This window comes from Sebastes umbrosus, chromosome 21 (assembly GCF_015220745.1).
Source record: "Sebastes umbrosus isolate fSebUmb1 chromosome 21, fSebUmb1.pri, whole genome shotgun sequence".
Lineage (NCBI taxonomy): Eukaryota > Metazoa > Chordata > Actinopteri > Perciformes > Sebastidae > Sebastes > Sebastes umbrosus.
Genome location: NC_051289.1, coordinates 16,243,425 through 16,257,957, shown reverse-complemented (window position 1 = coordinate 16,257,957; position 14,533 = coordinate 16,243,425). Strand labels below are relative to the sequence as shown.

The 14,533-nt window shown below is 38.9% G+C and overlaps 1 protein-coding gene across 10 annotated transcripts; it reads right to left on the bottom strand.

Annotated features, from left to right (window-relative positions):
- Positions 1 to 12: 12 nt before the first annotated feature.
- mak (male germ cell-associated kinase) lies at positions 13 to 13,657 on the bottom strand. Of its 10 annotated transcripts, none has more exons than XM_037757161.1 (17): positions 13,503 to 13,657; positions 11,775 to 11,875; positions 11,494 to 11,634; positions 10,102 to 10,156; positions 9,141 to 9,262; positions 8,582 to 8,661; positions 7,310 to 7,442; positions 6,937 to 7,108; positions 5,923 to 6,090; positions 4,904 to 5,155; positions 4,541 to 4,770; positions 4,072 to 4,211; positions 3,430 to 3,573; positions 2,258 to 2,344; positions 1,487 to 1,606; positions 1,120 to 1,218; positions 13 to 835 (listed from the first exon to the last, which is right to left on the bottom strand). In XM_037757161.1, exons 3-17 carry the CDS (start codon positions 11,595 to 11,597, stop codon positions 675 to 677), a joined length of 2,067 nt encoding a protein of 688 aa, XP_037613089.1. In that variant the 5' UTR covers positions 11,598 to 11,634; positions 11,775 to 11,875; positions 13,503 to 13,657; the 3' UTR covers positions 13 to 674. The 10 variants fall into 10 exon arrangements, with proteins under 10 accessions (XP_037613089.1, XP_037613088.1, XP_037613090.1 ...); XM_037757160.1 differs by lacking the exon at positions 8,582 to 8,661 and adding an exon at positions 8,080 to 8,162; XM_037757162.1 differs by lacking the exon at positions 8,582 to 8,661 and adding an exon at positions 8,080 to 8,162 and having other exon boundaries at positions 1,120 to 1,182.
- Between the last annotated feature and the right edge of the window lie 876 nt (positions 13,658 to 14,533).

The window sequence follows — 14,533 nt, the reverse complement described above, 5'->3', positions numbered from 1 at the left end:
GTTGTCCTGTCCTTTTTTGAACGAATGCATTATGAACTTTCATATTTATTTGTATAAAAGGTTTACAAAATGTTCAGTTACATAATACAAAGAGGTGTCTTACGGTACACAGAATAAGTATTTTTGTAGCTGTTACACTGACAATTTTTTATGAGAATAAAAGCAGAGGGGGACATAGCATTGCAAAAGGTATTAATAAATGTTATGCTTTGTCATCTGTAGTAAAACAATACTTGACAATGATCATAAACTAGACGAGTATAAAAATGAAAAGCTATGCTACAATTAAAATCCTACTCAGAATACCCCAACAACACTAACAGAAGAATTGGCTCACACTGGATCCTTCAGGAATACAGTGGGATTGTCTTGCAGACAGCATCAGTCTTGGTTCTGCGTCATGGCAACCGTCATCTCCAAAAACATGGAGACTCCATGCACAATTACAGTTACATCTCTGGAAACACAATGATGCCATTTTGGCATGAAAAATGTCTCCTCGAAGAACGTGGGATGTACATCTGTTGTGACTACGTTTTGTCCTCTACCAGCTACCTCCACAATGGATTTAGTTTCAGGGAACATACAGCATTTCCTCCAAGTTTGAGTGTGCTTAAAACTCTGATTAGAGTTACCTTCCTTAGCCAAAGAGAAGCTGTACAATTCTTTCTGAACTACCGAGTTCCACCGTATTTGGATGTCCAGTCCACCCTGCCGTGTACGGGCTGTACTGGAGGAGCTCTGGTCAGGAGATTCCCAGAGGTTTTCCCAAGGGCTGAGTAGCTGCTGCCCTTCATCTGAGTCCTGTCCGCCCTCCTCTTCCAGCCGTCGTAATCTGGAGGAACATGCCAGTCGGTCAGTGTGTCTATCTCCAATATATACAGTAGCTATCTGTCTTTATTAGAAGCCTTTTTATATGTGATGCAAGACACATTCACAGCAGCTAAAAAATATGATTTTGTTAAATAGCATCAAAATAAATATAATGTTAGCAGCAGCAAAAGCAATGTAAACAATACAGAAGGACTATTTTTCTCTGAAAATATAAATAAACACAAGGATTCAAGCAAGAATCATTAAAAAAAAAGCCTAATAGCAACCATTAGAAAATGGCAATACCTTCATTAGTTTCGCTCAAAGATGAGTTGGATACAGGCTTGGACTTTGCAGATTTCGATTTGTCTTTTTTATTATCAGGAGGAGAAGAACAAAGATTGACTGAAAAGAGTGAAGGAAGAGGAGAAAACAGTCCCAGTGAGTGAGAGTTTGGATGGCAAGTAAGAAACTGGAAACTGAACAGAGTAAAGGAGTAGGAATAGTCAGGACGACCACACAAGAGAGCAGTTCTTTATAGAAACAGTATTCATTTAAGATTAAGATTTGATGAGGAGTACAACCATTTGAGCCAGATAAGTGGGGAGGTTATTTGATTTAAAAGTATCAAGAATCATTTTGTTAGCTTTACATAGATGGAATAAAATCTTACTTGTGTGCTGGCCCGCCAACGGGGCGAGCTGGATCCTCTGCCCCACTGAGCCCACCTCTTTCTTCTGGACTGAGGGGATATAACCACCAGAGAGGTTGTATTTGGTGCTCACAAAGTTCCCTAAAAGAGGAGAAAGACACAGTTCATTATTTTATTTTGTTATGTATTTTATCGTTACACCCTCCATGTACCCTTAGCTTCTAGTCAGGGTCATATAACCTAAAATAATGTGCACCATTTAAAACACAAAAACATACAAATGAAGAAAACACCTAATCGATGTTCTCACACGTGGCTTTACTTGATACAAATGATTTGTGTGAACAAGTACTGCATATGCAACAGCTACTGAGGACCCAAACAAACGACTAAGGCCAAGTGACTGAAGTCATTCAGCTTCTCCAGCGACTCCATCGATCTGCTCCACCAGCAGCCACAGATGGTTATCAGTGTAATTAGAGAAAAGCCCCATTGTTCCCATATGAAGACGTTGTGGTTGTAGTGCAATTTAACATCTATTTAGCAACTGGGGTTCTTAGTTCTCTGGGTTAAACTGTGTATTTGTACCCTCGTCTCCTGCGGGGGCCTTTAGCAGCTGGTTTCTTTCGCATGTTAAGTCGCTGGCTGAATACCTGAAGCTTGTTGCATCAGCCAACACACTAACTATAATGTTTATACACAAAACAGCTTACATTTAAGTACATTTACAGCGTTGCGTCCAACTGTGAAACACAGCAAAACAGTTCACATGAAGACATCTCAATGAAATACCTTTGGAGAGATCGATTTTCTCCAGTATTCGTTCTTTAACGACAGTTTTCTCTGGTGGGCTATCCTCAGATTTAGAGGCATTCTCTTCTACTCACGCACCAGAAAAGTAGAGTCGGAGGAGATATGTTTGCAATCAAGAGAGAAAGAGGAAGAAGAAAAATAGAAACGATAAGAGAAATATCATGTAGATGTTAGCACAGATGAAGCTGTGTCTCTAAAGTTAACAGAAAAGAGAGAACAAAAGATACCTTTTCTTAATTTTAATGAAAAAGTACAATCATGAGGTGTATTCATTGGTTTATGAAAACAAACGTTGTGTGTGTGAGTGCTGGGAGGTGGGATAAATGAGCAGGGGGTGCAGTTGAGCACCATTTAAGGAACACTTGATCTTACACCGACAGTCTTAATCTCATGAATAAGCAATGGAAAAGGCAGAGACAGGGTAAAAGAGACAGAAGAAGAAGAGAGCACGGCGGGGAGCCATATTGTGTGTCGGTCTACATGACAAATGATTCATAGAGGTCTCCCCTCTCTAAAGTCGCAGACACTTAGGCTCACTCCTAATGCTGCTGTTTCAGTGGCTCCATAACTACTGATCAGGAGGCATTAGCTGCATCATTAGCATTTAGTGCCTTTGTGGCACGAAGTGGACGGGGTCATATTATGTAACAGGAGGTGACACTGACAGTCGCCAGGTTTCCACTGCATGGCAAAATGAGAAGCTCTGAATAAGAAGCCTAGGGTTAATGTTATTGTGTTAGCTCAGTTATAGATTCTCAAGAAGATTTGTTTTTGTTGGAAGAGTTGCAGTGTTTTTGTCTTTGGATCTGCATATTTTATGTGAGGTTCACAGTGTACGTCCACAGTGTGTACAATGTGTTATTTCAAAAAATGTTGTTCAGGTGAGGGGTAAAATAAACACTGAAAAATAGTGAAAGATTCACTGACAAACTGACAAATATAACAGGATACTTGCATTAAAAGAACCCTTAATTTGCTTGTGAATATCCTGGAACACAAGTCATTCAATTCCTTTCTACACCATAGGAGCTCTACAAGCTGTTGACATAATTTCTTTAACATGTTAATTAAATCTGGAAACCCGAGCCCCGTCCACTCCACACACCCTATCAAACCTTTTTAACACCTCTCCATTAGACATCAGTGCTCACCTGCGTTGGCTCTGGCGACAGCTAATCCCCCTCCAATAGGAGCGAGCGGTTTATTTACAGTGTTGGAGGAGTTCTCCCACAGGTCCCGCAGCGTCATACCACTCAGCTCCTTATCTCCAGAAGTCTGATTCTTGCCGATCAACCCTGAAATGCAACATAAATTATGTGATGAAAAATCAAAAGTACAAATCATCATGTTGCTCCGTGTTTTATGAAACCTGGCTGATCAGGTGGCTCCATGGTGAATGCGATGATGCCTGTGAGGACGATGCCTTGTTTTAATGACCAATATTTATTGACATTTGCATTAGTGGACATCCCCTCCAAACCACTAGGTGTCCCTGTGTCCTGTGTGCTGGCTCTTCTTAATGTTACAGGATCTGGTGGATGTTTGTTCTGTTATTTTTGGTTATGTTGTAAATAATTGCCTACTTATTATTTTTAAACTCGTCTGTTCTCCCGTTTCAGTTGCAGCCTTTGAGTCAGTATGCATGACAATAAATCACCTGACACCGATAAAACAAAGCATATAAACACATTTTCAATGATGCAAAACCATAAAGAGAATGGAAAGATTGCTTTTTGGTGACATCTTTCCAATAATAAAGATTACCAGATTGGCTGTTAGTCATGCAGTCTTACCTGGCAAGTATCGTGACTGGCTCAGATAGTGCTGCCGTGCAGCAGATCCTGGGACGTTGGAGTCCATTTGGCTGATCTTAACATTGTTGGGTAGCTTAGTGACCGTGCTGAAGGAATACAGAGGTTTCTGCTCTTTGGGCCTGAAAACAGAAACCAAACATTTAAAGGTCAAAAAGCACCTAATTATTTGAAGTGTAGTCATCAATTTAGCAAATAATTTATACAGATTGGGCAGAAAATATTGCATATCATTTAAATTTAAAAGTTAAACTTTAAAATCATATAAACTACAGTATATGACAATAATAAAATGCTTCACAACTCGTATAACCTACCATTTTAAATAATGCATGATGCATGAGATGGCTAACACACATTTTTAGTCTTCTACAATGCACTGCTGCAGTGTCAATGCTTACATTCTTGTCAAACTGCCAACCCAGTTGTGTTAGGACATCACAGCACTTACTGTGGGCGGTGCTCCTTAGGGCCCCTCTCCTCCTCTGCGTTCCCCAGGCTGGGTTTCTTGGAGTTGGAGGCGGCGGTTTCCGACGGGTCCAATTCCTCCCAGCTGTCTGAGGTCTTGGCCACCGTCTGGCCCCAGCGACGACGGCCACTCTTCAGCACCCCCATCCCACCACCACCACCACCACCACCACCACCACCAACGCTGTTCTCACTGCCCAGCGACGCTGCTTTCTGCAGAAGAGGATTGTCTTACAAGTCGTACGATTATGCAAAGTCTAGGGCCAGAAGGGTTCTTTTATGTATTAATATTATTTATAACATGAAATACAATAAATAAAGTTATGATTTGCACAAAGACACTCACTGCATGGCTGAGGCTTCCTGGTTTACTCTCAGTTTGGGGAAGGGGGATCTGCTGAAGGGGCTGATGCTGCTGCTGTTGGTTTCTGGAGGAGGATGCGGAGGCTTTGGACTCAGATGAAGACTGCTGGGGATCAGCCTTGGACTCTGAGACCTGCTTCTGGACCGGCGGCCTGGCCTGGACCTTCTTGACCTCCTGGCTCTGAGGACGAGGCCCTAAGATCTGGCCCACCTGGAAGTACGGGTAACGCAGGGCCTAGACAGGGAGAGAAAGGAATACAGCATTGTTATTCTAAATAGTCTGCAAGCATTGTTTTCTAGCACATTGAAGATGTCCTTAACTGTATGTACTCCATAACACTCAAGGACTTTAAACTCTGTACATACAAATAACATGGATCGGACCATTGTGTCAAAACTCAAACCTCCAGGGAGGTTTTGAATTGTTTCCTTAGATTTGGCTAAAACTAGATGTGCATCCTACACCTGGGAGCTTTGTAAGCAGGGAATGGAAAAGCGTCGTCACACCCGCCGGAAAGGTGTTTCCTACTCAGGCCCCACAGAGAAATCCAACTGTCTCAGTGGAGTGGAAATTATGTCTAACTATGTAATGACCATGTGTTGTACGTGATAATAATACGCGGCGCAGAGCACACTGGCCGAGGTAGAACATTTTGCAGCGGCAGAGAGAAGGAAGTATGGCTTAAGCGCTACTTAAAATGACTGGGATTAGAATGCTAATATAATCTCATTATTGGGACACTGATAATCTGCATGTAGTAGTGAGTATTGCACTGTTATGGAAATCTCTGGGGACAGGTATGGTTTTGTTTAGGTTTAAAATTAAAGTATGTCCAAAGAGGTCCTTGGAGTGGTAGACACCTGTTGCTTTTGTCCCCCTATGGGTTGATTTATGGTACTTTCACTCCCAATAAATGCCATTTACATTGAACAAATAAAGCCTGGACTTCTTACTGTATGACCAGACCTCTAGACTCAGCCTTGGGGCTCGGTTTTGCCTACTTGTACAGCCGTGGGTCTTTTTTTGGGATCCCATTGCATCAGGTCCCGCATCAGGGTGATGGCCTCGTTGCTGGCATTAGGGATGAGGGTCTTCAGGTGGGTCGGCACACATTGGGGGAAGCGAAAGTTCATAGCAGATGCTAGTTGGTAGCCCTCTGACCAATCCGTCTACAGGAAGAAACAATCAGATGGTTATTCATTATTATAATTATTAATCAGGTGTTTACAGATCGAGTTGTTTGATTTTCATTTAAAATATATATATAGACTTTTCATAAGTCCCGTCACTCTGTAATGTAATATATAGAACGCTCAATTTATTGTCTCAGTGTAGACAAATCATTTATTTTACTCTGTCTATGGCTACTTAAGTAGAGCGTGATGATCATATGAGAAACACGGGGGCTGATGAGAGATAAGGAAAACAGGTTTTAAGGCAGTTTGAGGACCTTATTGTTGGTTTGGATTGGATATCTTTGTGTCATTTTTCCATGTGAGGGTCCATGAGAGTGCATGCCCTCTATGTGTAGATCACATATAATGATGCCTAAGAAACCCAACACCGCCTGAACACATCTGGTCAGCACCAACTACTGCTTTGATGGAAGAGCTTCCAAAGCAATTATACAATATATCATAAAATATGTATGAATAAAAAATATGAGACCTTTATAACCAATACATCCATGAACAATGTAACCTATAGAGTGGATCAGTGGCACTGAATGCCTGCCCTTGCAGTTGAGGTCAGAGACTCAGTTCAAGACCAGGTCATACCAAAATGGGCTCTGTTTAGCAATCAGAGGAAATAGCAATGGATTTTGGGGAAAGCCTTGATCAGAGAGAGGAACACTAATTTTGGCCTACTTACGTACTATTTATTTTTATATGGTAAACATATTTTCTCTAAATAAGCTTAATCATGTCATTGTAGATATTTTTTTCTGTTCATTTCACACATTAAAACCCTGAATAAAGATTTAATCATTTCCACCTCATTCAGTTTCTTCTCACCTTTTTGACGGTGCCTAGGACTTGGCAGATCTTAAAGATCTCATCCACTTCACTGTTCCCGGGGAAAAGAGGTCTGAGAGTGTAGAGTTCAGCCATGATGCAGCCCACGGCCCACAGGTCAATAGGAGAGCTGTAGGTAGACGACCTGAGCAGGACTTCTGGAGCTCGGTACCTGGACAGAGAACATATAGTCAAATAAACCAGCTGACAACTCACACTTTATAGCTACATGAAAACAGAGCTCACAATCTGAATTTTAATTTTGAATTGTACTTTTTTGCTTGAACTCAGAGGCGGTCTAGCACACTGTAATTGATGCATAGGCTCTCCTCTGAGTTTCAGATGCCTATTGATGCCTAGACAGTACTCTCACCATCTGGTTGATACATAGTCTGTGTAGGGAGGTTTGGAGCGGATCTCTCTGGCCAGTCCAAAATCTGCTATTTTGACCAGTTCTGGTCCCATGCACAGCAGATTCTCTGGCTTCATGTCTCGATGAAAGAAACCTGTAAACAGGTTAATATCAAGCTGAGCCACTGTGTATAACTCTATACAATGGCCAAATGACCAAATTACAATCAAATGCAACTATTCTATATTTTACATTCAGTGCAAATGTTGCGTAAAGCGCAGATAGCACAAGAAAAGGAAAAACTGAGGAGCAGCTGAATGGGTGTATATTTGCCTTTGAGGTCGCCACATAAAGATATTAAAGAGAATGTCTCTAAATAAAAACATTGTCCGTGCATTTAGCAGTTAATGTTTTAACATTGTTTGATTTCGAAGAAAAAAAAGTAATCCAGGTGGCATTATTTTTCCTTAAAAATGTATTCTGCTAATAAAAAGTAGTTGCATATGAAGGCAATTTTGTAGATACAGATGTAATGTTACATGATTCAAATTATATGCATGAAGAGACAGGGGCAATAGGTATACATACTGTAAACACACCTAGTATGCATACAGAATGAAACAAGTATATTACATGTACTTTACATACATTGTACATACTGAGCTTGTGGTGTTCTATCTGAGGGTCGCACTAAATTACAAGACTTTTTTTTACAATATACACCCAAGCCAACTACTGAAATGTCATGCTACTTTTGAACAGGTAAAGAATGATAGAGTAAAGCCTCTTACCATGCTTATGTACAAAAGCCAACCCAGACACCACTTGAAACATGATGGTCCTAATTTCATTCTCTGAGAACATCTTATTCTCTCTAACAGCAGGTCAAAAGGAAGGAAGGAAAGAAAGGTAAAAGAGAAATGATAGAAAAGTGGTTAAAAGAAAGAGCAATCCTGAAAAGCACATGCATTCTGGATGTGTGGAAGCATGGGAGTTTACTGTACGGGTGAATGTGTTTCTTTGCATTTACACATGCACAAGTTTGTACAAATGAGTTCTGTTAGATTCCTAAAACTTGCACACATCCATTAATTATAGAAATGCAGACCGATGAGTTAGATGAGGCAGTTATGAAGGGTTCACAAACTACAAGATGCTGATCAATTAATCACCAGTTTGACAATTTGGTTGAAATATTCCAGATAGTTTTGCGTACATTTGTGTAAATGTTCAATGAATCTTGCAGTATGCAACCACTCTCATGCACTCGCAAGGCATGAAGTATACACCTACCATGTTTGTGAATAAACGACAGGCCTTGTAAAATCTGAAAGCTTATGTTTCTTATCACTGATTCAGGGAACAACTTTTTTCTGTGAATGTAAAAATTGATAAAATTCTCATGTAAGCATCATTGCATAAACAACATTATGTTTGTCTTTGTTCACACACACACACTTGCTGGTAAAATACGCTGGAAAAACAAAGCAGATGACTAACCCAGGTGTGCAGTGTACACCTGGGGTTTCCAAACTAGCAAAAACATCAGGGCTTCCCCCAGAGAAGGTGTCAGTCTGGTAGAAGCGGAGGTTAAACAGGAGCCGAATGCACGGCATGAACTTATGACAGCGTGGTGTGGTGATGGAAATATAAATATTCCACTGGAAACCATTTCAAATTACATTACAACCTTACTAATGTTAATAAGTGTCTTAACCATGTGTCGGCTCCCCTCTGACCAGATGTTGACATTTAGAAACACTGTGTTACGGTAATGATATCAAACTAGACCACTCTGTTATCCACCTTATACAGACATTTGCATTGTAAAGTGTGGTGTTTCTCTTCTTACCTGTCCTTCATAAGCTGGTAGAGGTTCTCCTTCATATACTCGAAGACGAAGTAGAGGTGATCGTTCTCTCTGATCACCTCCTTCAGTTTCACCACATTCGCGTGGTTCAGTTTCTTCAGAGACTGGTGTGACAAATCATGGGAAAAAGGTAAGAATAATGATTTATTCTACAGAGACATTAGATGTTTACAATTATGAATCGGAAAATGCCGGAGAGAAGGACTACTGTCAAAACAGTTCAGGGGTGATGTAAGGTAGTTAAAGCTTCAGAACGTTTTTGGCATCATTGGGCAAAAATTCCATAATAACCTTTCAGCATTTTGTAATTCAAGTGTTCTGAGTTCTTTTCAGATTACCTGTCTCATGCACTACTGTCAGAATATAGTGACCCTTTTAATAAAAATAACTTTTTTTAATCATATTTGCTCCAATTCTACCCACTGCAGCTTTAACTTAGTCTTTTGTTTTTTGCTTAACCCTAAAGAAGTTGCAGTTTTGTTGCCTAAACCTAAAGAAGCCTTTTTGTTTGTGTTCAAAGCGTAACGATTCATTCAGTTTTACAACATGTTAGAATGTGTTGCTTTTAATTTTCTCTTTCACTTTTACAACGTAGTAGGCCCCTAATGACCCACATCTATGGTGCTTATTGCGATCAATAACATCCATTTAATGGCCTGATAACAGTTGAACCAACAGTCGGGTGGTAAAAGGTGCAAAATTAAGCGACTGCAGAAAAGCATTGGTTACATTGCTGATTTACAATATTAAACAGAAAAGATACACAAAGAAAGCTTTTCAGGCAACCATAACTGGCAACAGTGTTCAAGGAGCTGCTGTGCATTATTGCTTAAATCACACAGCATTATCTTCCCAAGAGAAATTGGAATATATTTTCATCTCTGGAAAAATGCTGCCGAAAACTGTCTCATAAACCTAGTGTCCAAAGCATCACCATCCTCACCTTGACCTCTCTTAGGTTCATACATTCATCCCAGGAATAAAACTTCCTCTTCATTCTGTGAAAGAAAGTCAAAACCAGACATTAGTTTGGAGTACAGATCAAAATATACATGATCAAATAAAGAATAGAGGACGTCACGTTTGCAGGTCATATAAATTACAACCAACGTGCAGAAGAGTCGCCGTCTTTACAAAATTCTTTTGTGTGTCTCCATCAATAATTCAGCTTTTTGAGGTGTCAATTTCATTTCAAGAACAAAACCAGCAAAAGCTCTCGAATGTAAACTGATATAAATTGACAGTCTAAACTGTATAGGTTTTACCATTGTTTTTCTTATCTACTTGAATTAAGTGTGAAATACATCTTGACTCAGCTGACGTATTAAATTGTGAGTTTTATCACAGCATGTGTTGCTATATGTACATTACAACCACACAGCAGCTGGTATACGGACACCTTTACGTTATCTTCTCTAATTGACGTTACCTCTCCCTCTAAGTGGAATTATGTAAGAGTTACAGAACGTGCACATCTTTTTTCTCCTCTCTGGGTGCCGGCCAGTCTCGGCCGTCCCTTCCACAATGTCAGCAACCTGACACACTCCCTCTACTTTCACTCCCTTTCACCGTCACCACATGTATTGTCTTGCATGGTAACCAAATGATCAACCGGTGGACGCATCTCCCCGGTTTCTCATCTATTATTGAACCTTTGCTGCCATGCTGCTGAAACAAAGGCGTGTAAGCTGGTTTGTTTGCCCTGGTGATGGCAGGAAACCAGTAGCCCTTCGCTTTGAATTTATTTTAGTGTGACGTCATCCAAGGCAAAGTAGAGTTGAGAAAAAAAAAGTAGATTTGAATATTTTTGAAGTACATTTGCCTTGTAAAACTGTTTGTGTAGGAATACATTGGATGTGAGCCAGAGTTGCCTTTCTACATTTAATATCTAAAATACATTTGGGTTTACAGCGAGCAAGTACTTGTACAAATGTGTATATGGAAACTCTCTACTCTACTCTATTATTGTGAAATTCAAATATCAGACTATTCTTTATTTCATTTCTTGTTATCAATAATGTGATGATATTTTGGGGACGATTATTGGTGCTTTTATACAATATTTAATGTAAACTAGAGGTACAAAATATGGACTTTGAGAAAATGATACCAAGTTTGTTCATTCCACTTAGCAAGAATAGTCAATACTGTAGGTTCACTGATTTGTATAACTTCACTAAAATGTAAAGCAGCCTTTAAAACTAGAGAAAGACTAAGCTATGTCACAATATCAAAATAACCAAACTCCCACCCAACATTCATATTAAATCAATATATTGGCATGCATTAACAAAGAGAGACTATGTTTAAATTTAAATAAGATCAACATCCTCACCTCTTGATAGCCACAAACTCTCCAGACTCGTTGCTTCTCCCCATCAGCACGCTGCCGTAGGTGCCGTCACCCAGCTGCTTCAGGGTGGTGTACCGATTCATCATCTCTCAAGGCGGTTTCATCGGCTTGTTAACTTTCCTTCTGCATAAAACAAGTTGAGGGAACACACTGTTGATTCATTGATCAGATATTTTTTCGCCAGCCTCTTCTCCAGCAGAGGTCAATAAATCTTTTCCCAGGAGGAAGGCTTTTCTAGTTGGCCAGTATGTCACGATGCTCACCAGTTCTTGAAGTTCCATCTTGCAGTAACTGATCCGTTGTTAGAAACGTTGGAGCCAGGTGATGTATGTCAGCCAAGAGTTGACACCGTGCCTCTGGGATCCTTCAGCGACAATAAAGAAATAAACATCATACACAAAAATCAACTACAAATACAATAAATGGCAACATTTTTTAAACAAAGAAGAGCGAGGACAACTTGTTGTTTTTCCCTCAGTGAGCAGGATTAGGTGCGTGTGTCACTAGAAGGAGGCTCCAACATGACCACCCAAGGGAGATGACAAAGCCAGCCCTAGGCAGATTAGGCCAACAGGGATGTAAATAGGATGTTACATCACCATCGTGCTTACCGGCATCCACTATACCGTCCCCAAGCACCCTGCCTGGCAAGAGGATTTGATTGACGCCAGAGTGATCACACTGTGTTGCAACAAGCTGTCCTAAATGCTGGTTAAACATGCATGTAACTGTGAGACTTGACTGAAAGACACCATGCATACTCTGACATAATACGGGTGATGAAAAGAAACCCAGGTCTTTTTTTGGCTAAACAAAGGTTAATGGAGATACTGGTTGCAAATAATGAAATGCATACACACATTCTAATGATTTTAAGGATGCACCGATGTGACTTTTTCAGTCCTGATACCGATAGCGATACCTGGACTTTGGGTATCGGCCAATACCAAGTACTGATCTGATACCGGTCTTTTAATGAAGAAGCTGTATGCTTCTCTGTGTGGAAGTGACTGGGATAATTTTTTTTTATGTGTAAGGCAACGACAGGCTTGACGTAAACATTGCTTTATTAACTTTATATGAAACTAAATGTAACAAATAAATACATAGATATAAATTGTTATTTATTATTAAAATAATCATACACCAAAAACTTGTGGTAGAACCTGTCTCCTTATACCGACCTGCTGTAATTAGGTTAAAGGAAACACAGCTGCAGGTAAACCAAGGGCAGCTAAACAAAATGAGATTAGTGTATATTTCATTGAATGGAGCCAGGAAACTCCCATCCAAAGAGAGCGTCCAAAAATAGCTTTAGCTCCATGACTTCTCATAATCATTTAATGAATGAATCATCAGTGCAATTACAAATATATAAATGTTTAAAGATGTGTCATCATTTCTCAACATATTCCTTTTTTTCCCAAAGTAAAATAGAAGTGATTTCTTTAAACAAAATCCTGCTTGAAATCCCCAGTTTCACTGAAACAATAAGAAACAAGCCAGCCAGAGGACTGCTTGGCTTACACTCAGCTTTCACATATGGCAATCTGTTGTGTGTGGGGGGATTTAAAGGGAATTAAGATGCAGCCTCTCCAGGACACATGACATTAGGTAGCTATTCAAGGTCAATTATATTGAAAACACGCCTGGCACACTAACCTGACAGTGGAAAGGAAACAGAGTGATCATAACCTCTAAATGTGATAAGGCGTACTTGGTATAATAAATGTGTACTTAGCCTAATTACTTCCCATAAGTAGCCTATAACTCTACTGCCATACACATTCAACATAACACATAGCAGGATAGCCACAAAACAAACACATATAACATTAATTAGCTTAAAAAATAACATCTTTGATGAACTTATGTAGCCTAAAACTACAGCAACATTTGTTGTTGACATGTCAGCTTTGACAGATGACTTCCTCAACCATCTGTGTTCATTCCTCTGTTTCTTCTTCTTTCTCTTCTTGTTTTAAACTCACCATTTAAAGGGTGTAGCTCCTTTCCTCTGTGGTTGTCTGGCTCTGTTGATAGCACGACGTTTCCTCAGATAGTAGTAGCCTATCTAACCTAGCTCTTAGGAAAGGCGCGTGTGTGTGCGCGCGACTGCTCCCCATGGAAACGCACACACACACAAACTGGGACGCTTGTTTTAAGTTGCCAGGTGACGAGCAGCGCAATGCTTTGTGGGTCTGCGGAAGTGGAATGTAAATAAGCCTTCATTCAATTCAATTAACTGGAAGTTGGATTGATAAACTTATATTCCATGTAGTAATTTTGCGCAGTTCTATATATATTATAAATATAAATATATTTATATTAAATTTATATTAAAAATATTAAAATATTTTGAGTCTTGTAATCTTCCAACCTCTTACACACTGACACATTGATTTGAACTGGCCTACACAAAGTGAGAAACATAGCTACAGGTGTTTTCTTTATGCTATTAATGCAGCTATTTAAATGCTAATTAAGTTTCAGACCCCAAAATGACAAAGATTAATAATTTGTTCCAAAGACATAGCTGCTTAAACTGAAACATGTCTGAAAATTAGCCTAATGTGGGACATTTTTTGCATTTCAGACTTCTGGAATATATATATATATTTTTTTTATTATTATATATATATATATATATATACATTTTACATATATATATATAATTTATTGTTTATTATTTTGTATTATTTATCTTTATTTATTCATTTATATATATATATATTTAAATATATATATATTGCTCATATATATGTTGTTTATTATGTTTTATTATTTATCTTTATTTATTCATTTTTTTTCCTTTTTTCCACTTTGAATCAAGCAAGGCTTTATATAATATATATATATATATATATATTTATACATATATATATATATATATATATATATATATAATTTTTTTGCATTTCAGACTTCTGGAATATATATATATATTTTTATTATATATATATATATATATATTTACATATATATATATACATTTTACATATATATACATTTATTGTTTATT